This window comes from Cavia porcellus, unplaced genomic scaffold (genome assembly GCF_034190915.1).
Source record: "Cavia porcellus strain 051 isolate PalLab524CR breed Dunkin Hartley unplaced genomic scaffold, mCavPor4.1 scaffold_27, whole genome shotgun sequence".
In the NCBI taxonomy this organism is placed as follows: domain Eukaryota; kingdom Metazoa; phylum Chordata; class Mammalia; order Rodentia; family Caviidae; genus Cavia; species Cavia porcellus.
The window spans coordinates 51,003,312-51,030,324 of NW_026947510.1; the positions used below are offsets into that span (position 1 = coordinate 51,003,312).

Sequence of the window (27,013 nt, forward strand, 5' to 3'; positions counted from 1 at the left end):
TGGCGTAAGGCCCACCCACCCACCTCCCTTTCTCGGCCTCTCCACCCACGCCGGTTTCCCCTGGAAAATTACGCGAGACTTCGCGAGAGGCTGAGCAAAAAAGCCTGGCACTAGATACACAAGGAGGGCCGGCGGAGAGACCCGCCCCTCGCGAGAGGAAGTCTCGCGAGGCTGAAGCGCTCCGGGAGCGCGCGTCGGAGGCGGTCAGCGGAGGTTTCCCCCCGGGCGGGCCTGGGGCAGAGCCCCTCCGGTTCCTCGTTAGCCTCTCCGCGCTTTGTGGCCCGGCTCTGCGTCTCCTCGCTGGAGCAGCGGAACAAGGGCGCAGAGTCTCTTCCGTTGGGTGCACAGGTCCCGTTTGGCGGAGGCAGCTGACGGCTGCGAGGCACTGCTCCGAGCGGAGTGAGTGAGAGGAATCCGAGGACTGAGCGGCCGTGGGCGGGTCTGCAGCCTCCTTCGCCCGCGCCTCCCCGGTGCGGTGCGCTCCGGGGAGCCGGACCTCCCTTCCCGCGTTCAGCGCGAGCTCTGCTGTCCGGAACCGAGGCGCAGGGTCTCGTGAGCAGCCTGCCCCTGTGGACACACCTTCCGTGTCTGTGTTCTGCCTGCCTTACTCACCCGAGACCTCACCGTGAAGGGTGGGCGAGGAGAGACCCTCTTCAGTCTTCACTGTACCCTTTGGCAGCATTTGACACAGAGAGCCATTCCGTCTTTCTTCAAACTGCCTTCCAAAAGGTATATCTTTTTCCTTCTCTGATGACTTCAATATCTGACATACGCAAACTAGGAGCCTAGAAATAATCCTCGGCTCTGTATTTCCGTTCACATTGTATTAAGTTCATCTTTCTCCAAAACTGTTGCGACTGCCCTAATTCCACCCCAAATTTGTTTTCCCACCGTCATCGTTTACAGAGTTTGCATTCTGAAATACTTGTTTTTATCTCGCCTCAAACTTTTTCAGTGTTACTGACAGAATCAAGTTCAGATCGTTAAGCATATCAAGTCGTTTCGAACTGCTGTCTGTCTCAATCATATTTTACTTTTTTAGTGTTATCTTTAATTTCCCAAAAACTTTAATACCCACCCATACCAGACTACTGATTTTCCCCAGACATACCCTCCATTTCCACAAGTCTGTACTTTGTAGGTGGCGGTATGCACCTGTCCAGAGTATTTCCTTCTCTTGTTTTGTCGTCTGTGAAAACCCAGTGTATAGGTGATTATCTTCTCAGACTCCTACCACCACCAGTCATATTACAGCTGTGCCCAAAGCACCTGAGATAGTTCTACAGTATTTATTAGGATGTATTACTTGCTATTATGTCTCTTCTGCCAGCTTAAACTTGAGTCTAGAATCATGATTCATCAGTAGTCCAATGCTTGGTGTATAGCAAACATTTATTTTTATTTTTGTATACATGTAGAAAAACTACCACAGGAGTTTTTAGTCCCTTAAAACCATAGACTTTTAGAGCCGGAAGGAGCCCTATATATTAGCTTAAAGTCCTCTCCTCTGTTTTGACTATGAGCGACCCTGCACTCCTAACTCATATGCAATTAATTTTACTTTTGTTATTTGAGATTATATGTAATAACAAAAAAAAATCCCTCTAAATGATTTTGCATTTTAGGCTACAGACAATGCTTGCTGTATGTGAACTTTTCAGACTCGCTGGCCGTAGGTTAGATTCAGTATTTGAACATACGTATATGCAGCTTATATTTAGCCTTTTTTTATGTGCTCCAGCGTAAACTAGTTGCTTCTCTGCGATCCCAGCACGAAGGGAGGCTGAGGTAGGAACATCTCAAATTCCAGTCCCACCTGGGCAACCCAGACCCTTTCTCCATATAGAACGGGCTGGGGATGTAGCTCTGTTGTAGAGCATTCTAGGGTTCTCAGTCCTCAATACCAAAAAATTAATGAAATCCTCCAGCATCCTTCCCAGATCAGTTGCTTCCAACTTTAAGAATTCATCTTCTTTAGAAAGCTGCTCCGTAAAGCTCTAAATGTTTTAATTCCACCCTTTTTAAGAACAGTGAAAGAAAACTGAAAAATTTGTGTTTTTAAATAGTGGTATGTCTGTATAAGATACTTATTTTTATGTGCAATTTGTGTTCTTTCTTGATTAATTAAGGTTATAAATTTCTCTGAAAGACATATCTGTGCCTTTTATTTTTCTATTTTCAGGTGCCAGATAATATTGTCTACTAGTATAGCCTGAACAATACAATTTTTTAAATGAAACTAGATTGTTGACAACTATAAACACATATATGGTGTGTTAGTAGTTACAGTATCTTTGTGTGGGTCCAGCTAGCCACAGGATAGCTAATTTGTAGATAAAGAAAACCCATGGTTCAAGAGACTTGAATTTCTTTAAAATTTTCTTAACCAAAATCTAAAACTAAACAGCTGGTATTTGCTGTCTTGGGTGGGTGGTGGTTTCTTTTTTATCAGTAGCACAATGTTCCCTGCCATCTGTCAGGAGTCTGACAAAGTGGGCGAGAGTCACTTGGGATGGGAGGGGGAAAAAAATACAAACTTTGTTTTAAAAAAGTCTCCCGTAATTCGGACATACCTAGAGAAGATTATGTAAGTATTGTGACCAGTTAGGACAAGCACTATAAAAATAGGAAGATAGATTGAAAATAGAGGTATTCCTTTTTTTAAAACTAGAATGTGTTTTTAAGAATTTGTAACATACCAGGGAGATTGGAAAACTACATCCTCACTCCAGTTACTACCCAAAAAACGATGGGAAGCACTTTTCAAAACCGATGGCAAAGTAAATTCATAATATATTTTAAACTTTTTGTGTGTGGTTTCACATACAGGAAATGAACATGCAAATGCTTAGAAACTCTTTTTCCAAAAACATCACTGGTTTTCTAAAATGTTAATAAAATTATGTTTCGAATTATTTGCTGTTATAATTCCTTCCCCTGAATAGATGTCTTCATAGTTACAAAATAAATTTTAAATTTGGTAGTAGTGGTTTTTTATGCAGCCTAGAGAATGTTTTCTAAAGCAATTGTTTACAACTTTTTTAAAAAAACCTAAGAGTAAACATCCATTGCTTAATTAACAGATGCCTTGTTAAAAATAGTTGCGAGTTTTTAATTAGTTATATAAAAAAATACTTGAAATGTTGTTACCTTGAAAATTTCCTCCATGTACGTTTCCATTTGTTTCTTGGGGCTGGTTTGAAATGGAAAATTTTTTAATATCTTGGAAGTACCATTCTGATGTAGGGTCAGGGAAATTGCTTTGTTTTTCCATCTAGAGAGGTCAAGACCATTTTCCTGTAGGTGAAAGCAAATAGGACTCTGGAGATCAAGCTTGGCTCAAGAATAAAATGCTCAACTGGAGATGAGAAGTTCTATTTCTGGTATTAGCTTGGCTCTGTCATAGCTTGGCTCCTTTTATTTGGATTCCCTGAATCTATTTTCTCACTCATGAAAAGCGAACAGCACTTGTTCTGGTGCCTAAATGAAAATGTAAGAGAACTACCACTGATTTGACTTAATTAAAATTATTACCTAGCAGATTGTTTGTCATTCTAGACTACTGTAGAGGGCTATTTGGATTCAGTTAGGTTGGAAAGAAGGCTAAAAATAGGTCAAACAATTTTGGAAAAAAATGGCGACTTGAAATACCACATAGCAACAGTTTATTTTACAACTATTAAAATTGCAGGGGGGGGTCAATGAAGAGATAGGCAAAGAGTTATTTTAACAGGATTATGATGGATCTTATCAGTTTTAGTTGCATTTCCTTAATGGCTAATGATGTTGAACATCTTTTCACGCGCTTATTTCCCATCCATATATCTGTTAAGGTCTTTAGCTCATTTTAAAACACAAATTATTGTTAGTTTTGAGAGATTCTTTTATTTTAGATACAGCTAATATAATTTGAAAACGTTTTATTCCTCTCTTTAAGCTTGTCTTTTTAGACATCTTTGCCGTATTCATTCCTGTGCAAGTTTGTGATGTTGATGAAGTCCAGTTCATCGAATTTTTCTTTTATTGGTCACAATTTCAATATCATGTCTTAAAAAAAAATCTTTGTCTTACTCCAGGTTATAGACATTGTCCTCTGTTGTTTTTCTTACAGGAGTGTTATATTTTCTAATTTTATATTTAGATCTATGATGCATTTTCAGTTAATCTTTGTATAAAATGGGCAAATATTAGTTTTCTGGCATATAGGTGCTTAGTTCTTCCAACGCCAGTTGTTTGCAAAATCTGACATCTCTCCTCTGACTTACCTTGCAACCTTTTCAAAAATCATTGGCTGTATTTCTGTGGTCCCGTTTCAGGGTTTCTGCTGTCATCACAACTATCTTCACTACTGTAGCTTTAAATCTTAAAATTCGGTACTGTGATACTCAACTTTATTTCAAAACTTTTATTTTTAAAATTGTCTTGTTTATTCCAGTTTCTTTGGGTTTCCACAGAAATTTTACAATAACCTTGTGTATGTCTGCAAAAGTTCTGCTGGGTTTTGATTGGAAAGTGCATTAATCTGTTAAGTAGATCAGTTGTAGAAAACTGACATCTCTATTGTGTTGAATCTCCCAGGTTTTGAACATAATGTTTCTACATTATTGAGGGTGCTTTAGTTTCTTTAATTAGCATTTTGTAGTTATTAGCATACACGTCGTATTTGTATTTTGTTTCACTTCAAGAAGTTTTTTGTTTTTTTAAAAGTTGTTACAAATGTGTTGCTTTGGGGGGTTTTGTTTTCTAGTTTTTTATTGCTGTTTTACAGAAACCAGTCGATTTTTGTGCTTGTATCTTACAGAACTGCTAAAATCATATACTAGCTGTAAAATTTTTTTTACAAATTCTAATCTATATTCTTTCTTTCTTTGTTACACTAGTATATTGAATAGGATTGGTGACCAGGACATCCTTTACTTGTTCTAATTTTAGTGAGAAAGTATTCATTCTTTCATCATTAAGTGTGGCATTTGCTATAGGTTTTTTGTAACTGCCCTTTCTCAGTTTGAGGAATTCCCCTTCCATTCTAGCTTTCCAGAAAGTTTTTATGAAAAAATGTTGAATTTTTCATAACAGACCAGTTGTTAGGATCAAGTGTTTGCTTTGGACTACAGTGATAGGGGAGGCAGACATGTATTCTGGGGAAAACCCCACTTGATCATGCTGTATTTTTTTAGTATGACTATATTGGAGTTGCTAATATTGTCTTGAGAATTTTTGCATTTATACTCATGAAAGACAGTGGTCTATGATTTGTTTTTCCTGTGGTTTTGGTATCACAGTAATGCTGTTATCATTTTATAAGTTTGAAAGTACCACATTCCCTTCTCTTAAATAAATTGTGTGATACTGATTTTATTTCTTTAAAATATCCTTTAGAATTTATCTTTGAAACCATCCAAGTGTGGAGACTTTTTGTAGGATATTTTAAACTACAAACTCAATTTCTTAAATAATTACAAGGCCTACAATAGTTAAATGGGACTTTAATAGTTAAATAACTCCTATATAGTTAATATTTATGTTTATTAGTAGTATCAATTCTGATGTGACTTTACATAATTTTTGGATTTTGAGCAATTAATCCACTTAATTTAAGGTACTCATTTCATGTGTGTGGATTTTCTTTTTTTTTTTTTTTTTTTTTTGCATTCTCTTATGCCTTGAATGAATTAGGGTTCTGCAGTGTTATCCTTTTATTCCTGACACTCGTAATTTAAGTCTTTTTCTCCCTTTGGTCAGTTTTGATAGAGATGTATAAATTTTATTGATCTTTTTACAGAACTAGGTTTTGATTTCATTGGGTTATCTCTGATGCTTTCCTGTTTTTAATTTCATTGATGTTATTTTGCTGTTCCTTATCATTATTACTTTTTGTTTACTTTGGGTTGATTTTATTATTGATTTCTCCTTTTCTTCATACTCATATAAATGATTTTAGACTTTCCTAATTTTCTGATAGAAGTTTTTAAAGCTGTAAGTTTCCTTCGTGTCAAATTTTTGAGATCTTGTATTTTTGTTTATTTATATTAAAATTTCTTCTAATTTCCAGAAATTTCTGTTTTTTTATTCATGGCTTATTTGAAGTTTCTTGTTTAACCTCTCGATATTTGAAGGTTTTATTATCTGGGTTTTTTTTTTGTTTTGTTTTTTGTCTTTTTGAGACAGAGTTTCTCTGCATTTTCAGGCTGGCCTTCAGCTCACTTTATAGCCTAGGCTGGTCTCAACTCACAATGATCCTCCTGCCTCAGCCTCCTGAGTGTTGGGATTACCGGCGTGAGCCACCACACCCAGCTTTATGTTATTTTTTTAGCTTAATTCTAATGTGATAGGAAATCATCATTTTCATAGTTGTACTCCTTTCAAATTTGTTAGTTTGTTTTATAATCTATCCTACTGAATGTCCCATGTACACTTCAAAATAATGTATATAGTAGTCCCCCCTCCCCATCTGTGGAAAGTATGTTTCAAGAACCCCTGTGAGTGCCTGAAATTGGACAGTACTAACCTGATATTTATACCATGTTTTTTCCTATACGTATCTGTGATAGGGCCAGGGATTTAGCTCAGTGGCATAAGCACCTGCCTGGCAAGCACAAGGTCATGAGTTCAGTCCTCAGTACCAAGAAAGCAAAACAAAACAAAAAATATATCTCTGAAAAAGCTTAATTTGGCTCACGGTTTCAGAGGTTTCAGCCCATAGTTGGCCGGCTCCAGTGCTGGTAGGCCTGTGGCAGGGCAGAATGTCATTGTTAAGGAGCACATGGTAGAGCACAGCTGCTGTCTCATGGTGGGAGAGAGAGGAAGGGCCTGGACACAAAGTCACAAGAGCACAGCCCCAGTGACCTGCTTCCTCCTGAAGGTTCCGCCACCTCCTGACAGCTCTCCTGAGCAGCAGGTCCTAAAGCCCCACTCTCTCTCTGAACACTACTGAATTGAGATCAAGCCTTCCACACGTGAGCTTTTGCAGAGACATTGAAGACCCAAAGGATTGGAAAGCAAGTCTTTATATAACACTTTGGTTGGTTGGTGAGCACAGGGATTGAACACAGGGCCTCACATATACAAGACCATGCACTCTAACACTGAGCCAAGGTCCCTCTTCCCTTTTTAACTAAGCACTTATTAAACACTGTGGCTGTAACTTTTGTGAGTTTGAGTATGACAGTAAAAAGCAAGCACAAATTACTTTCTTCATCACAGTTTCACAAAGAGAATGTTCATTTTTATTACAGATCTCGGTAACCTTGGCCTACAATTAAATAAGGGTTACTTGAACTATAACACTACAATACCGTGACATTCAATCTGATAACTTAGTGATACTAAGTCACTAACAGGTGGGTGACTGTCCACCAGGGCTACACTGGACAAAGAGTGATACACATCCTGAGCGGGAATGGTTCACGATTTCACCACACTACTCAGAATGGTGTGCAGCTTTAAACTTAAGTTCTTTATAAGTTTTCCTTTTAATATTTTTTGGGTCACAGTTGCTTATCACTGAAACCATGGAAAGTGAAACCATAGAGGGAGACTATACTGTGCTGTTACTGGTTTTAGCATTTCATAAATGCTAATTCAGTCACTGTCGTTGATAATACTAGTTTCATCTATATCCATGGTAATTTTCTGTGTGAAAGTTCTATAAATTACTAAGAAAGTAGTATTGAAATTTTTAGCAGAAACTATGGATATGTCTACTTTTAATTCTTTTAGTTTTTGCTTCTAACGTGTTGAAGCTCTCTAGCCAGGTGCATGTACATTTAGGATTCTTATGTCTTCAACATGAATTGTTCCTTTTATCTTTACATAATGCTCCTTCATTCCTGGTAATTTTCAGTGAAGTCTGTGCCACTTCAGCTTTAAAAAAATAGCTTCATTGAAGTTATAATTCATACACTATTTACCTATTTAAAGTGTACAGTTTTATGGTTTTTAGTATACAGTGGACCTTTGACTTCACAAATTCATTGCATTTGCAAGGGCTGGTTGTAACTCAAATTGGTCGTAAGTCAAAATTTTTTCTCCATGTGAAATAATGGCAGTACCTGTAATACATTCTGAACCTCCCAAAGTACCTCTTAATCCACCTTTTCATAATAAAAACGGTTGTATGATGTGTGTAATTTAGCAGAAACACTGATAATTTTCCTAGTGTATTCTCCAAAAAGTTATAAAATGTGCCTAATTTTCCAAAAGTAACAATTTTATACTGTACTCACCATTCAAGTTGACATCTTTGGCTTGCAGAAAGGGAGGGTGAAATGGAAGGTGGTTATCGTCTGGAAGGATAGTCCTCTTCCGTAAGAGCATCAGGAATCTGGCTCTCTGGTGTCCTGTCTCTCCTTGGAAGCGTCTGTAGCCCACTAGGACCTGCCTCTGGGTCACTAGGTCTCAACCTTTTCAGAACTAAAAACTGGTGTAAGGTTGTCTGTTTTTGTCTTTCCTTTAACGCTGTTCTGTAGTAGGACATGACAACATTGTCCTTAAGCAAATGAATGCCACGATTGGCGTTTTCTCTATCTGGGCAGGTCTTCCCTACAAATGTTTATAGCTCTGTCCATTTGTTAAGGATTTCCTTTATCTCTGAGGAATAACTTCGCTATGCTGATTGTTGATACCTCCCCCCCCTTCAGAAAGCTCCTCAGCCTTGCCAAAAGCTGCTGGAGTTCCTCTGGAGACAGTTCCTCTGCGTGGTCCTCCACCAGTGCCTCAGCATTGCCACTGTCTACCTGCAAGCCTGTGGGCTCCGCTCTAGCGGCAGTCTCATCAACCGCAGGTCCTCCACACAGCCTCCAGAGTCCCTCCCCTGTATACTTTTAGGCCATACTTTATTCCAAGCAGATCTCAGTGTCCTTAGAGATTTCTCAATTAACCCCACAGGAAGAATGTTATAATGTTCCTTTCAGAACTCATTAAGAGTTAAATCTGTATCTGAGAACATCTGGAAGCACGTCAGGAACAGTTCGGTCATGTATAGCTTCTTAAAGTTAGCTATAACCTGCTGGTCCCTAGGTTGCAGTAGAGGAGTTGTATTAGGTGAGAGGAACTCGACTGAGAGCCACGGGAATTCCTCCAAATCTTGTGAGTAAGCAGAAATGTTGTCCGTGACGAGGAAAGCCTTGAGTAGTAAACCTTTGTCCTCTAGGTATTTCTTAATAGTAGGCCAGAAAGCATCCCTGATCCACTCAAGAAAAAGTGCTCTTGTTACCTATCTTTTGCATTGGATCTCCATGTGACTCCTCCTAGCCTGTTCTTCATGACTTCATGATTTCTGAACACTCCAGGGACCTCAAAATGATGAACCAAGAGAAGCTTTATCTTGAGGTCCCCACTCACATTGGCACGTAGCAGTGAGGATAGCCTATCTGTGGCCTGGCATTTTCTATCTTCCTGGGTAATGTATGTTTTCTTGGGCATTTTCTTCAAGAAAAGGCCATTTGTATCAGTGTTATCTGTGTCATCATTTCCAGGTGACATGTAATTTTCATCAGCCCTTTTATCAGCATTGGCTGCTTCACTATGCCTAATTATGCTATAAGCTTAAGTTCTCACTTTAAAACCATCCGTACAGGCACAAAATGTTTCACTATTACTACTTGTTTCTGGATTATCTGCATTTATAACCCCAGCTTTTTCACAAATTATAGATTCACAAATTATTGATCGTGACTTACTAATTTGACTAACACCTTTAGCAACATTAGCTGCCTGATACAAGTCTTTACTTGGTTAAGATTATCGAGATGGTGGATTTGAACATGCTGTACATATAAGCAAGATCAATCACATGCATTTCAATTGTGATTGCTTTCTTTACCTTCCCTTTCTTCCTTAACTTTTCTAGCTTTTGGGGGAGTCATTCTGATAGCAGTAATCGTGGTTATGTAAAGCATTGACTGAAATCATGTCTACAAACATGCACATCTGGGCTCAGACTGATTATGTATATTTACATACGTTTCTTGGCGTCATGAGTCTTCATTTACAGCCACACAAGTGGCCAGCATTTAGGTCATGACTCAAGACTTCTGTCATAGATTAAACCTAAAATTACAATCGTAACCCAAGTTGTGCGTATGTATGACTGGTTGTAACTTGAAAGTCCACTGTATTCCCAGAGTTGCACAACCAATAAATTTTAGGACGTATTAATCACTCCATAAAGAAACAATAGACTGGTACTTGGGAGGCTGAGGCAAGAGGACGTCAAATTCAAACCTACCCTGTGGGTTCAACTCCCAGTATTGCAGAAAGAAAAGAGAGAGGGAGGAAGGAAGGTAGGTAAGAGAGAAAGAAATAGAGGAAAGAAGGGAAGGAGGGAATGAAGAAAAACAGAAGTTGTAGGCTATTAGCAATCACATCCCATTCCCTTACCTCTTCCCAACCTCCCCACCCACTGCCACACCTCAGCCCCAGACATTTCACTAACCTGTTTTCAGATTCTCTGGATTTGCCTCTCCTGGACATTTAATATAAACGGAGTTACATAACATGTGGTCAGCACCTGTGAGTGCTGTGACTTTGCCTGGCTTGCCAATTACCGTTCGTGTGGTTGCATGGGTCAGGACAGCATTCCTCCTCTTTTCTGTCAAATGTTCCACTGTATTAATACACTACATTTTATTTATGAATCAGTTGAACGGCATTTGGGTTAATTCTAATATTTGGCTACTGTGAATATTTTCATTTTCTAGGTTTGTATCTAGGAGTAAAATGTTTGGCTCATATGTTTAACTTCTTCAGGAGCTATCACACTGTTCTGTTTTTCCAGAATAACTGCACCAACCTGGGTGTGGTGCTGCATACCTGCAGTCCCAGACTCTTGAACACTGAGGCAGAAAGATCAAAAGTTCAAGCCCTGGCTGGAAAATTTAAATGATTTATGGAGACACTGTCTTGAAATTTAAAAGAGGGTAGGCAGGAACTAGAGCTATAACTCCATGCAAAGACCCTGGCATCAGTTTCTAGTACTGCAAAGTGGCCGGATTGTACTGCAAAGTTCTTTCCAAAGTTCATTTATTTATGGCTCTGACTTGACTCTGTCCCACAGTTTTAACTTAACTTCTGTAGATGTAGCTTCTGGCCTAGGGATGTTGTTTTTTTTAAGACAACTCTAAAGAAAGGGTGGCTCATACTGATACAGGGGAATGAAGTGCCCAACCTACTATGTCCAAGAGTTTGTGTTCTCTCAAACCGAAGAATGAATTTTTAGGAACAACGGAGGTATATTTATTAAGAGAAAGAAAGCTTCTATCTGAAGAGAAGAGACAGAAGGGGTCCCAGCGAGTTGCCAGGGGCTGTCTTTTCTGGGGACTTTTATAGAGTAAAACCGTGGGTTCTGAAAGGGTTTTGGCCCAGACAGGACACTGTAGCCAGTGAAGCCAAGGAGCTCTATCTCCCCCACCCCTAGGAATCTACCTCTGGCGCCAAACTAGTGCCAATGGGCTACCTGTGCATCCCTAATGCCCCCCTCAGGCACCACCCCTAACCTAAGCTACATATAGGCCCCCACTCCACATGTTCCACGGAGAGATCGCTGACCTTGGGATGGAGATGCCGCGCCCCGGGGGGTCGGGGTGTCTCTCCCTGCATTCTCAAAATAAAGGTCATTTATATTTCAGACTTCTTATCTTTTCAGCTGCCGCCAGTCCCCCACAGTTCTATCAGGTTCAAGGTGGGGGAAGACTAGGAACCACAAGGCAGATGGGCATAAGGTGGGACATAACTATAGTTAGCCAATAAGATCAGTAGTTCAGATAAAACATTACATAAGGGACAAATGGGGAAGTGAATCACCTAGAAAAGTGGGCATTCTTACAGAGCTGTGACTCTTTCGTAAGGAGATGGGAACTCTTTAGGGTATCAGTCCCAGGATATGGGTGCATTTGTATGGTCTTTTGTTTTGAGGCCTGGCCCACAGCAGGACCGGTGCCTGTGCTGGCTCCAGCGAGGACCTAGCCCTGTCTCACTGCTCATAATATTTTTAACTAACTCAGCTGCCTGCAACAATACAACATTAGGTAAAACTTAGAAAGAAAAAAAATTCAGAGTAAGTTTCAGATAGTTATGAATTCTTTCAGGACATGATTTTGAAATTAAAATCTTGAAGTCTCTAAGTACCAATTCAGGAGGTTTGCTGTGGACTATGGAGTTTTTTCCTGGGATCCCTAGTCTGTTCCCTAGGTCTGTGTATTTGTTTTTATTGTCATCCTATTGTGGTTATTGTGGCTCTGTAGTATGTGTTGAAGTCAGGAGTTGAGCTATTTTAACGCATCGTGGCTCTTTTTGCCCAAGATTGTGTTAACTACTTGGGTTCTTATGGCTTCCATAAGGATTATAGGATTGTTTTCTCCAATTCTGTAAAAAGTATCATTGGTATGTTGATGGGGATTAATGTTGAGTGCGTCTGTCATTTTGGAAGTGTGGACTTTCAAGCAATTCACTCTGAATCCATGCACATGGTAACTCTTTCCATATTGAACTTTTCAATTTCTTTCACTAGTGTTCTATGATTTTCACTGTAGGAGTCTTTCACTTCTTTAGTTGATTATCTTCCCGTGTGTGTGTGTGTGTGTGTGTGTGTGTGTGTGTGTGTGTGTATTGAGAACATGATTAATTCCATGATTTATTCCTTAGTAAATCTATACTCGATACATAGGAAAGCTACTGATTTTTGTATCCTGAGTGCTTTATCAGTTCAAATAGTCTTCGGTAGAGGATTTTATCAAGGTTTTTCGCATCTGTGGTTTCTTTGTTGTTGTTGTCCTTGTTGCCCTGTCCTTTTCAGGTTTTGGTAATCCCAGGATGCCAGCAGTGAGAGAACAATCTTAAATGAAGCTTAAGAAGCATATCTGTGTTAACGTGAAATTAGAATGCAGCATGCTCATGTGGCATCTTGATTTCGATTTTCATTTTAATTACAGGTGTTCCCTTAGAAATGAGTTGCACAATAGAGAAGGCACTTGCTGACGCTAAAGCCCTTGTTGAAAGGCTGCGAGATCACGATGATGCAGCAGAGTCTCTCATCGAGCAAACCACAGCTCTCAACAAGCGAGTGGAAGCAATGAAGCAGGTTTGCTGTTTCTTTCTTGCTGATTCCATTTAAAGAAGCTGTCCCTGACCTTTGTGTGTTGCTTAAATTGTGAGCAACTGCTAAATTAGGAATTTTTTAAAGTTGTGTAAGATTTCAGCATGACTTCACTTGTATATTTTACTTTAGGGTATAATTTTGTCATGTTCAAGTGGCATGTAAATGTGTATATATTCTGAAACCTTTAAGGTTTTTGTTGTTGTTGTGGGTTTTTGTTTGTTGTTTGGGGTTTTGAGGAGTTTTTTTCGTTTCTGGGAATTGAACTTAAGAGCACACTCTGAACCTCTAAGTTATACCCCCATCTCTTCTTATTTTTTAGTTGGAGATAGGGTCCCTGCAGCTTATTCAGGCTAGCCCTAAACTTGAGGCTTCCTCTCAGTGTCCCAAATAGCTCAGATTACAGGTCTGTGCCAGTGTGCCCAGCTAAATTTGATCACTTTTCTGACAGAGATGCACATCTGAGTTTAGAAAATAAATTAGTTATGTCTAGATGCATTTGATGAAGACCAGATACTTGTTACTAATGTTAACACACATTTTACACTATCTTACATAATGTAGAAATGTTTATGGTTTTCCTTATAAAAGGTGTTACATGATTCTATTTAACAATCACATCATTTTTAAAAATAATGTTAGGCACTATTGAATGGTCTGTACCCTTTGCAGTTACTGCATGTATACTGCCTACCTTATTTTTAATTTAATGTTGTCATTTAAAAAAGAAAGAATGTAAAAAAAAAAAAAAAAAAGAAAAGAAAGACTGCATTTCACTTCTTGTTAAAAGCGTCCTAAATACTTCTTGCTGTACTGTGTGTCTCAGAGTTCTCTAGTGAGCCATGGAGTATAAGCCTTCCTCTGATAAAATGTTCAACTCTGTTCTGTTTCATTTGTTCTTTGGTTTTTCTTTTTAGTTTTTGTTTGCTTGCTTTTGATTTTTTTGAGACAGGGTCTCACTATGCAGTTCAGGCTGGTCTTGAGCTCACTTTGTAACCCATGCTGGTCTCAAACTTGCAATGATCCTCTTGTCTCCACCTCCTGAGTGCTGAGATTAAAATGTTCAACTTTTAAGAAAACCAGATGATCTCTGATACTATAATGGAAATTAGATGGGAAAATTCTCACAGCTAACTCTTGAAATTGACTCATTTTATAAAGAAAGGAAGCAACCTTGGGATTAATGCTATTGACAGAACTGTAGAAATAGTGGAACAAATGTGTTTGATCTGTTTTGCAACTGTGTTGCCCTAAACAAATTACCTCTGTAACTTCAGTTCAGCTCAGGCAATCTAGTGAACGTATGCCTGGTATTGACTTGTTTTTTAAAAACATAATCTGACATCTGAAGTTAACCAAGAGTGTGCTAGCCCCAGTGACACATGCCTGTAATCCTAGACACTCCAGAAGCCAAAGCAATTGCAGTTTTGAGATCAGCCTGGCAATTAGCAAGATCCTGTCTCCAAATGATGGATGGATGGATGGATAGATAGATAGATAGATAGCCAAGGATATAGGTTGGTCTCTCAGGGTTCAATCCCTGTGACAGCCAAAGGAAAAAGAAAAAAGGAGGAGAGTGTTACAGTGAATCCATTGCTAAGTGTCTCATAAGAATGCCTTGAAGGTAAATAAGTATAATTTAAAGTTAGGTTTTCTCAGTTTTTGAAGCAAAATCTTTACATTTTTTGCACGTTCTTTTATTTATTATTAATAAACTCCATGTACCATAAAGTTTATTGGATTTTAGTATATTCACAGGTTGTGCAGCCATCATCCCAAACCCTTTGTCTCTTATTAGTTTCTCTCAAGCCTCTGCTCACCATACCCCAGCAAGTAGTAGTCTTTCTCTGTGGAGTTGCACATTCTGGATTTTTCTCATGAATGGAAAATACAGTAGTATGTAGCTTCTTGTGATTGGCTTAACAGAATATTTTTAAGATTCATCTGTATCAGTACTTCATTTCCATGTATTGCCCAAAAATACTGCATTGGAAGGATGTAGTGCATTGTGTTTATCCATTGAGCTATAGTGTATAATGCTGCTGTGAATATTTATTCCCAGGGTTTTGTGCAGACATGTTTTCAGTTCTCTTGGGCTTATACATTGTAAGAGCAGAATCAATGGATCACATAATACCTCTTAACTTTTGGAGAAGCTGTTCATTTATTTATATTTATTCATAGAGCAGATAAAAATTTGTAAATATTTTTCTCCCCTTAAGTTCTTTTTTAATGTTTTCATTAGTATCAGGAAGAAATTCAAGAACTTAATGAAGTTGCAAGACATCGACCACGGTCTACATTAGTTATGGGAATCCAACAAGAGAATAGACAAATCAGAGAATTGCAACAGGAAAACAAAGGCAAGATATATTATTACTGTATATAGCAATTCAGAAGAGAACTTTTATCTGCAGTTGTGATACTGTTTTGGACAATTAATGTTTTCCAAGGTAGAAGAACAGCCATCTGAAGTTACTTTCTCATAGTAATCTCGTTTCTATTCTATATGCCTAAATTACATTTATTATTATTTATCTTGTCCTGTGTGTGAATGTCTGCCTTGCTTGGCATCATCTTGGATTTTAACCCATAATGTCCAGTTTATACCATTGCTCTTATCTATGAAACAAATTAGCTTCATTTTCTGTATTTCCACTGCTTTGGCCCCCAGTGTAGGTGCTTAGAATTTTTCGCTTGTAGAGTCCTAACTGGTTTCCTTAATTCTGGTCTCTTACCCTTGTCCATCAGCCTTTAACACAAGCATCTGATTAACTTTTTCAAAAATAAATCTGATCATGCTACTCTTTTGCTTGGAACTTTTCGCACACCCTACTTCTTATACAGCGGCCGTCAGTCAGTGCCCAGCCTTCTTCCCTGCTTCCCACAGCTGTCCTTTGCGAACCCCTGGTTCTTGCCATTGTTAATGCCTCATCCTTGTTTATGCCTCTTGCTTAGAATGGTTATTCCTTCATTTTTCAGCCATGGAACTTAAGGTCGTCTCATCTCAGTGAGAGACTTCTATGAAACTTCCACGAGTTTCTTCCCCATAGACTTCTTAAATATACTTGAGTAGCTGTTCACTCTGCTCTTATCACAGGTTGTTTTCTTTGCTGTGTTCTAAGCTCTGTGGCCTTTAATATTCTTTAATAAGCAGGAGCATTGTCTGATATTTAATTGCTATTCAGTAAATGTTGAAATGGTTCTTTGACAGTGAGTTTAAACCAGGTATGGTGGTGCATTCTTATAATCCCAGCACCCGAGAGACTGAGACAAGATTGTGAGTTTGAGGATGGTCTGATCTACGTGGCCAGGCCCTGTCTCAAAAAATAAGTGAATAAATAAAATGACCATTTAAAAAAACTGGGGAATTAATTTGATGACCTTTACATTGTATGGCTAGACCTTTATGGATTGTGTTTTTTTTAAAGCAGTTGATATTTTGATAAATATAGAAAAGAATATGTTATGTACTTTTAAAATATGAATAAAATACACTGTTATTCTTGATAGAATTGCGTACATCCCTGGAAGAACATCAGTCTGCCTTGGAACTTATAATGAGCAAGTATCGAGAACAAATGTTTAGATTGCTAATGGCTAGCAAAAAAGATGATCCGGGTATAATAATGAAGCTGAAAGAACAGCATTCCAAGGTAATACATTCTAAAAATGGGAATTTGACGTGAAAAACAGGCCAGTTGGTTAACTTGTGATCAGATTGTTTGTGTATGTGTGGTGCTGGGAATCGAACTCAGGACCTTGTACATGCAAGGCAAGAGCTTTACTACTGAGCCATATCCCTAGCCCTGTGATCAGATTTTTTAAAAAGAAAGAACCAGATGTTTAGTAAAACCATTTTAACCTGATACTGAACATTTCATCTTTTTAATTAATAATTTCTTTTTTGTTTCATTTCTTGTTCATTGTACATTATTTGCTGTTTAATTTATTGTAACACTTATTGTTAGTCACTTTAATGTATATAGTTTTATTTAAAAATAAACTCGGAAATAAAGGTAAGTTTTTCAACTTAAATTTTTTTATAAGATTATCTGCTTTTAAGAAGTATTTCTTCCAATAAATTTGTGTAATGACAGTGGTTGCAAAACAAAAATTGAAATGCTAAAACCTTTTTTAAAATCTGAAAGTAACTAAGTGTAGATTTTTTTTTTCTTAACACAGTTTTCTGAATGAAGCTAATTCATACAGACTATTAATGATCCTGATTATAATAGAATAACCATGGAGTAGAGGAGAGGAAAAGAAGCACCCTATTAAAATGTGCCCTCTCCCTCACTATGACATAGCAGTTGACTTTTTTTTTTTAGATATGTATGACATGATAAGAAGCTACTAGTGCTTTTCCGGCTGTTCATTGTCATTCCTGTGTCTGTTCCCTGTGGTATGTCTCATTTTGTTAGCAACTGTTAGGAAACCAGTAGAATAATCTTTTCCAGTTACATTTTAAACTGAATTTTAACTGCTGGTATGAAATAAAAATGAACTAGATTGCAGTAATAACTAGGATGGATAACTAGATGGCGGATAGGCCATCATTTGAGTGAATAACGGTGAGTTATTATTAAGAACTAGTGATTGTTAAAAGACATAGTTTTATCTTTCTCAATTATTGAAAGGCATTGTAGACCCCTCTCCCCCTCTTGCTCTGTCTCCCTCCCCGCCCCATTTCTCTTTCTCCTTTCTTCTTTTTTTTTTGCAGTGCTGGGTCAAATCCAGGGCCTCACGCATACTAGGCAAGTGTTCTTCCTCAGAACTACATCCCAGCCCAGTTTTTAGATTACTTAAAGTATTAAATATCTAGGGAATAGCTCTTTGTGTGACAACTTTACATATTGGGGAACTTACTAGGTACCTTTGTCTCAACAGTTAAAATAATAAGTTATTAAAATTGGGCTTGGTATCTAATTATAATATTCATCTGTTAACCAAATGGAGGTTTTTGAATCTCTTAAGGGGTGATCTTTTGAATAAATACATTATAAGTGAGACGTTTAATTACAATAATTGGATAAAGGAATATAGAGGAGTTCACTTAAAATTATTGTTAGGATAAATATAATCTTCAGACATTTCAAAATGTCCTTATAAATTGAAAAATCAACATTTGATTTTTTTTTTTTTTTGGTCCTGGAATAGAACACAGGACCTTGCACTTGCCAGGCAGCTGCTTATGTCACTGAGCTACATCCCTGGCCCAAAATTTGAAATTTAAGGAAAATACAATAACTAAAATGTGCTTAGAATAAGAAAAATGTTTTTTAAAAAACACTGGGGATTCGGATGTAGCTCAGTGATAAAGCAAGTGCTTAGCATGTGTGAGGCCCCCCAGCACCAGAAATAATGAATGAATAATTAAACAAATGCATTAGATGGTATATTCACCAGTTACTCTATAATTAGCAAAGTTAAACATTTCCTAAGATAGCTTAAAACATCCATTTCATTATATAAATTGACTTCACCTTGCCTACCATAAAATGATTATTCAGTTACTTGTTATTAATTCTAACTAATACATATTAATGTTTGTGATTTTGATTTTTCCCAAAAAGGAGATACTTTAACTCAGTTAAACATTTATTCACACTTGCGCTGGGTTAGTCGTTACGGTGATTACACGGTGAATAAGTTCTGTTACTATACAAGAATGCAGTGTTTACAGGAGCTGCAGACACAAACTAATGTGCAGGTAAGGTAGAAATATGAATTGCTACTACAGTATTAAGAGAGCAGTTTTAGTTCTCATGAGGAGCAACTGGAAAGATGTCAAGGAAAGAAAGAAAATTAATTTACTCTTTAATTATAGGGATTAGGTTCAGTAAGCAGAAACAAGATAAAGGCACAGAAGTGTGGGATTCTGGGATATGTTTAGGTACTAGAGCTCTGAGAAGCCCAAACACAATAACAACTTTATAATATACTTAGAGGTAGCGAATAGAGTTATATTTAGTGCCATTTTGGAATAAGAGTTCCTTTGGAAACTACTATAATACAGAATTTTGTTGTCACCGGGAAGTTTTTGAGTTCACACTTTAAAATTAATAGAACTGCCAGGTGTGGTGGCACACACCTGTAATCTCAGCACTCAAGAGGCTGAGGCAGGAGAATGGCTGCAGGTTTGAGGCCTGTCTGGGCTACAAATTATGCTCAGGGTCAGCCTGAACTGCATAGAGAAACCCTGTCTCAAAAAGACAATAAATAAATAAGTTTAATAGAATTTATTTTCATCCCAACACCTGTTTTTTACATCATTTTTAACAGATGCCTTTTTGGAAATCTTAAAAAAACAAACATTTCAAAACAGTTGGCTAACACGCATGAACTAACACTCATTCAGTTCTTAAATTACGGATAATATCCGTATTAACATTATAATGACTCTGTACTACAGATTGACATGGTACATCGTAACAACTCCGAAGGATTCTTCCTTGCTGCATCTCGACACATCCTTGAAGCACCTCAGCATGGACTCGAGAGGAGGCACTTGGAAGCAAATCAGAATGTACCCTAAAAAAACAGTCAACTTTGGGGTGTGGATGGAAGGGGGGCCCATTTTTTTACATTGAATTTCTGTGCCAGATTAGATCAGCAAATAAATCAATTAACAGAATGTAATGCTTTTGATTCCCCTGCCTGTTCAGTGGAAAACTTTAAATTTGTCATTAATTGTGTCATACATATTAATATGTGACCATAGATTTTAAAGGACATGTAGCCCAGCTTTTCATTTATTAGCTCTTGTTAATTATTGCTGTAAATTTTGTTTCTGCAAACCAGTTATTCTCCTTCTGGACATCAGTGATAGTTTCTTGGCATGAATTTTAACCTGAATCATGAAGATGTTGGTCCATCAGACTATTAATGAAATGTTTTCATTTAGATTTTTTAAAATCCTTTAGTTTGCATTTACAAATAAAGCAAAAATGACTTTCATTTAGACATTATAATTGAGTGTATCATTGCTCATTGTGTTTTTAACTTAAAGAGTTAGATCGTGGCAGTTCTTTTACTGAGTAAAGCAGAAATCAACTTAGGTCAAAGTTAGAAGTCAAAGGCATTTCAGTACAGTTCAAGAATTATGTTGCTGACACTTCTTTTGTGACAGTTTTGCAATCACAAGTCTTTCATTCCCATTAAAAATTCTGTGATTCTTCTCGATTTTATAGTTAATAAATGAATCATTAACTGGGCATATAAAAATACTTTGCATTTGAACTATTAGATTTTGTTCATTTGTTGATCTTGTTAGAACAGATTCTACCCTAAAAATTAGTTTTTTCTTTCACTTTAAGAACAAAGAAGTACTTGCTGCGTATGTAGTTCTTAAACTCATTTTTCAACTGTAGCTTTGACAAATCATAAGTTGAAGAAACTTGCTATTTAAAATTTTGATTCATTGCACATTCAGTTTGCTGTTATCTGTATACGTGCTTTTAAGCCTTATGTTCCCTTTACAGTAGGAGTCTAATGATATTTACATGTTACAGGACATGACAGATTTTGTCTTGATATCATTTTTGCTATTAGAACCTAATCCAAGATTGATAAAACTTTGTAAATGAGGGAAATGTTCTCTATGCGATGAGACATGGCCATTGAGCATTAATAGGTGTAGTAAGTGTGACTGAAGGATGGAATTTTAAAACATACTTGATTTTAATAGCACTGTACTGGACAGCACAGATGACTTACCGTACCTTCTTCTGAAGTACAACAGTCATGTAGGTTTCTCCTGGGGAAACGCTCAGTGCTAGACTATATGCTTAGCATGCTCAAGGCCCTGGGTTCAGTCCCCAGCACCAAAAGCAATGAAATAAGGACCAGCAGATTTGTTCCAAATTAAATAAAGCGGGGGTGTGGCTACGTAGAGTGCTTACCTAGCATCTTCAAGGCCCTGGATTTGATTCCCCAGCACCCCACAAAAGGGTTTTTTCCGTTGTTTCTTTCAGTGTAATAGTTTGTAGGTCTTCAGAAGCCTTGTTCCATTTCTTTTTACAAGAAGACAATGTTAACAGCCAGCTAAGAGACTTGATGTCTATGTGAAGAATTTTTATTCACTATGAACTTAGGTTTTGACCTGAATAAAATGAGCTAACCTCCAGTGCCAGTGAATACTGGTCTGTAGGTACTGTTTCCTGATAGATTATTCTCAAGTTTCTGTGGATTTTACTTTTTTTGTCTGTCTCTCTCTAGACTAGAAGGTCCTTCAGGCCAGAGACTGTATCTAATACGCTTCATGCTTCTGTTGCCCAGCACACTGCCCAGCAAAAAATATAAGAATCGAGAATGGGAAAATGTGTAACAGACTGAAATTATATTTCCAGCATTGGCCAAGAAGGCTGTTTAATATTTTAATACTTAATAAAAGAATTCTGTTCATTCTACTCAATATTTACTACATACCAAACACTAAGTTATAGGCATAACATTAAATAATAGGTATGAGCAGGATATGCTCCCTCTCTCAGGAGTATTAGAGTATAAAAGAGATTCTAGATTGGATTGGGATGAACTTACGGCATGGGTAATAACAGATTTGTAAACCATGAAGACTTCAGAGGAGACAATAAATTTGTCAATAACCTTTATCTTTCCCATTGTGGTGGTAGTATATTTAGGTGCAAGAAGGAAAAGGTGCTGGTCATTGTGGTGAGAGGAATGTAGACGAAGTCACTTGCAGCGGGTTTAGTTACGTTATGCCGTTGGCCTTAATTCTAGTCCTAATAGAAATTAATTCAAGCATATTCATGGTCAGCAAATTTTGTTGTGATCTGTTATATTCCTGTTATGTATTATAGCAGGATATATATCAGGATGTATATTGTATTCCTGCAATATAAGAATATTACATTCAAAATAAACAAAAAAAAGCATAATACATTCATGTTAGGTAACACCATGGATTTTATAAAAAAGATCCAGAAGTAAAATAAGTATTCCGCTGATTTCCAACTGTCATCCTTTCTTTTCAGGAGTTGCAGGCACATGTTGACCAGATAACGGAGATGGCAGCAGTCATGAGAAAAGCCATTGAAATCGACGAGCAGCAGGGTTGCAAGGAACAAGAAAGAATCTTTCAGCTTGAAGTAAGTTTTGAGTCCTAAGTGTAGGTGAAAGCTATCCATATAACCTGCATCAGAAAACATACCCCATACTTTCCTGGGGCATGTTAGTGTGTGTGTGTGTGTGTGTGTGTGTGTGTGTGTGTGTGTTTAAACAGGGTCTTGCCATGTGGTCAGGCTGGCCTTGAGGTTGTACCAGTCTTCCCAAATGCTGGGATTACAGGTGTGTGCCACCACAGCTGGCTGTGTTTTTACTTGTTTGTTTTGTTTTTGTTTTTTTTAACTATTCAGAAAATTTAATTTGGGTTGTTTAATTTTGGAATATAAATATTCTTTTTTATTTGTTTGTTTGTTTGTTTTTTGGTACTGGGGATCAAACATGACTGTTACCAGGCAGGCGCTTATACCGCTGAGCTAAATCCCCGGCCCTGAAATGTAAATATTCATGAAATTTACCCAAACTTGTTTTAATTGGTCTATTTTAGATATATAATTATCACATTCATCGTAGGGAATTTGTACTTTAACATGATACATGCTAGTGCTTCTTCTCTGTCATTCCCCTTTTTCTTAATCAGGATGCTGCTGTTTTTATAGGTTTATGATTTAAAGCCATGTGTGTCATAGTATAAGAATCTAGGATTATTAGTAACTTATACCAGAAACTGAGAAAGTTGATTTTTGTTCCTGTATTGCCTTTTCACTAAAGGAGTGTACTTGTTAAATTTTGTGATTTAAGGTGGATGTAGTGGCACTGACCTATAGTTAGCACTTGGGAGGCTGAGGCAGGAGGATCATTATGAGATTGGGCTACAAAGTGAGCTCAAAGTTTGTATAGTGAGACCCTATCTCTAAAAGACCAAAACATAAAAATAGCTGAGGATTTAGCTCAGTGGCATAAGCACCTGCCTGGCAAGTGCAAGGTCATGAGTTTGATCTGCAGTACCAAAAAAAATTAATTAAATAATTTGTAATTTAGAAAAATTTGTTCAGTCTATTAAAGATACAGTGTTACAGGGAAATACAGTTTTTAATCCACAGGTATTTTTTGGAAATGCTTATTCTTCTAAGAACCGTAAAAGCCTTTGTCTTTCTCCATTTTATGATAGCAGAAGTACAAGTTGTTCAATAACTCAAGTCAGAAGAGTAGACTTTCATATTTTAATAAGTTTCATTTTAAAATGATGGTCAGGAAATTGGTTACTGAGGGCCAGAAATGATTTCTTTCTGAGCATGGACAGTGTTCTGTGTACAACAAGAGTGGGCAAACTTTTTCTATAAAAAAGGCCAGAGTAAGTATTTTTGACTTTGCAAACTAGGTCGTTTGTACCTATTCAGTTTTGCCACAGTTTTAGAAATTGATGCTAATGGAAGAGAATAAATAATGAAAGATCACTTATAAACACCTGCAAATTTCTTACAGTAATTAATCTAGAAGAGGGACAAATGGGCAAAGTTGTTTATAGTGCCAGATGCCTTCACTGACTTTCCTTCTTGGAAAGTATCACGCACAAGGGCAGCCCTGCTGCTCTCAAATTCCAGGGAGAAAAAAATTGTGTGTGGCTTGTGGTGTATTCCGTGCTACTATGGAAAGTCGTAAAAGTACGAATGTACTGAGAGTTCTACTCCTCAGGTGTGACTCACTAGCTTTGTGAGTTACATGACTGTAAATCTACGTGTTGTTTTCTTCTTGTGTGATTATAAAATAAGGCAGTTTCTGAGTTTTTTTTTTTTTTGTCTTTTTCATTTTTATTGGTACCAGGGATCGAACTCACGACCGCCTGCTTATAAGGCAGGTGCTTATGCCGCTGAGCTAAATCCCCAGCCCCAAGTTTCTGAGTTTTCATCTCACATTTTCATAGTTGAGGTTTTAAAGTGGTAGAAGCAATTGAGCACAATCCCACCTCTTTAAAGTTTTGTTTAGATTCAGGCTGTCAGCTGTATGTGTCTCTTAGTGTTTTATGTAATTACAGAACTTTTTATATGTTCAACATTCATATGATTAGATTTTTAAAGTATGTTTGCCCTCTTGTAACTTCCTGATGGAGAGTGACTGCAACTGTATTTTTGCTTACCTCCTTACAGCAAGAAAACAAAGGCTTGAGAGAGATCCTTCAAATAACTCGAGAATCATTTTTGAACCTTCGGAAGGATGACGTATCAGAAAGTACGTCTTTGTCAGTATTAGTGACCAATAGTGATTTGAGTCTGAGAAAGAGCTGAAGGGCTCCAGATCTGGAGTACATGGGTCCACATCGTTGTCAGGACTGATGGACAAGTGAATGAATGAACAGAAAATTCAGCGTTAGTCAACACTTTTTTTCCCCTCTATAGTATGTACAGTGCACTGAATAAGAGATAGCAACAAAAAAAATGTGTATTTAATGGTTGTAAACTTTATTCCAAAACCCACAAATATAGAAACTGAGCCACTGTTAATTAGTGAACCAATGAACAGTTTTTACAGTGACTCTTGAATATGTGAAGCTTTTAGTAGTGCTGTTTGCTCTCTGAATAATATAAATATAATCTGAATCCCAATAAATGTTTGGGAATTCATAGAATTATTCCAGTTTTAAAATACAAGTTTTCACTATGGTTTTATGAATAAGAAATCTGCATACTGAATTTTATTCTTCCTGTTTGGTGTCAGAATTAACAAGTTGTTTATGCACCGTGTGACTTACTACTTAAGTGACTGCTTGTCTGTTTCCGCATTAAAATTTTGTCAAAGAAAATTCAGGTTTAAAGGCTCTAGGAATGTTTCATTGGTACCATAAATGAGGTAATTTAATTCTAGCTAACTTACCATAATTAATCCTTAGCTATCAGTTGTCTAAGACATGTTGAAATGTATGAAACATCATTTCAGGAATGAAAGAAAAGGAATAATTACTTTCTAAGAAAGATCATATAATAGACATATTTAGTAGGTTAAACTACTCCTTTGAAAGAATAAGTTTTGGTTCTTTGTCATTGTGAAAATGAGATTTTTTTTTTTGTCTTTTCTGGTCCATACCTATTTAAGGATATTACATGGTTCATTTAGCTAACAAGAGTTGAATTATTTGATACAGAAAGGTAGGTATGGAAACTTTCAAGATAAATTCAGGACTTCTCGGGCTCATGGGCCCCTCCCTTTTTTTCTTAATTACTCTTGACACACAAAAAGGAGTCAAATTTCAGAAAAAAAATTCTGAATGTACTTTTAAACTTCATCTGGTACTCATAATCTGTAAGGTTTTTCTTCTGACCTTTCATTTGGAAAGGAAGGTAGAAATCTATGAATTTACAAGTATTTATTTTCTTTTTTTTTAAACTAAATATACAGTGTATGAACTCGTAAAAGCTACCAGATACAGAAATATGCTTTAACACCAATGAAGACCTAACGTTTTCTTATTTTGTAGTGAGTGTAGAATGAAAGGATAAAAGAGTATCAAATATATTATACTCATTTATATTAAATACATATTAAAATTAGCACAATCAGAAAATTTTAGTTTTGAGTATATAATTTGTTAAAGAAATATTACTTCTTGTAATTTTTATGTATTATTTCATATAATGGTAAAATTCAAAAGTACTTTTCACTGCAGAGATTCTTGATCCTAAGTTTGAGGTTAATGGGCTGATTAGAAAAGGGCTAGTAGCCCAAATATTAGGTTTATTTTCTCATTCAGAGGCCTTAATTGATACTTTCTAAGGAAATGACTTTTTTTATTTTTAAACTTTTCTATAGGTTTTTAGGAACTATCCCTTAATTAAACGGCATATTCATTCAAAGAGTTGTTATCCCAAGGAAAAATAAAAGGAAATAAGCTACACAGTTGAGATTAAGTCTGAGGCAATTCCCTGAGGCAGCTCTATTATAAAACATTTATTTGATAAATGATTATTTTTGTAAACAGGTAATTTATTCTTGGCCTTCTTCCTTAGATAAATTTTAAGTCTTGAGTATTGAAAACATTTACTGTTTTTAGGACAGTTTTCCGCCCCTTGTTTTTGTTTGACAGAATTTTACTTTTATGTCTGAGAGGATGTATCAGGAGCCTGTTTTATCAATAAAGATGAATGGTTAAAACTGGCATGGCTTCCCATTTCATTTGAACAGTGTGTACATTTCTTGCACATAGTTTATTTTTAAGGCCTTTTGTCTCTCCTTACCACAAAACAAGTACTTAGCAACAAGTTCTTCTGTTTCTTAGGAGCAGGTCAGCAACTACTTATTTCTGCCCTTCAGGCCTGCTTACCTGTAGTGGCATGAGAAGTGTCTGTTCCACAAGAGGCAAGTCCGCATCCTCAGCAGCTGGGAATGTGACTGTATCTAGAAATAAACCCTGATGGATGTGTTTTGAAATTGTTTTTTTTTTTTTTCACTTTGAAATAAAATGCATTTTTTTTAAATGAAATAAAGAGTCTTTACAGATGTAATTGTCTCAGGGGAAGATGGCTTTGGATTTAGGTCGGGCCCTAAATACACTGACCTGGTGTCCTTTCTAAATGAAGATTTGAAACACAGAACAAAAGCCACATGAAGACCTGCAGAGATTTATGCAAGCCAAAGACCACCAATGACTCTTAGCCACCAGCTGACTAGGACAGATTTACCCTGAGCGCCTCCAGAGGAATCAAGCCTGCTTGATTATAGGATCTGGTCTTAAAAACTGAGAAAATAAATGTCTATTATTTTAAGCCCCTCAGCCTGTAGGTGTATGTTACAGCAGCACTAAGAAACATGTAATATTATGTATTCATCGTTAGTCAAGTTTTAAAGTTTTAAATAGGGATTATAGTTCTAAAAACTACATAGCCTCACAGATAAAATGCT

General features: G+C 37.0%; 1 protein-coding gene across 3 annotated transcripts; it reads left to right on the forward strand.

Moving 5' to 3' along the window:
- The first annotated feature begins 212 nt into the window (after positions 1-212).
- Fgfr1op2 (FGFR1 oncogene partner 2) lies at positions 213-26,270 on the forward strand. 3 transcript variants are annotated; one of them, XM_003470456.5, is made up of 7 exons: positions 213-729; positions 12,930-13,078; positions 15,339-15,456; positions 16,607-16,749; positions 19,509-19,622; positions 22,093-22,206; positions 24,268-26,270. In XM_003470456.5, exons 2-7 carry the CDS (start codon positions 12,944-12,946, stop codon positions 24,403-24,405), a joined length of 762 nt encoding a protein of 253 aa, XP_003470504.1. In that variant the 5' UTR covers positions 213-729; positions 12,930-12,943; the 3' UTR covers positions 24,406-26,270. The 3 variants fall into 3 exon arrangements, with proteins under 3 accessions (XP_003470504.1, XP_063094492.1, XP_003470505.1); XM_063238422.1 differs by lacking the exon at positions 24,268-26,270 and having other exon boundaries at positions 19,509-19,650; XM_003470457.5 differs by lacking the exon at positions 19,509-19,622 and having other exon boundaries at positions 217-729.
- The last annotated feature ends 743 nt before the right edge of the window (positions 26,271-27,013 follow it).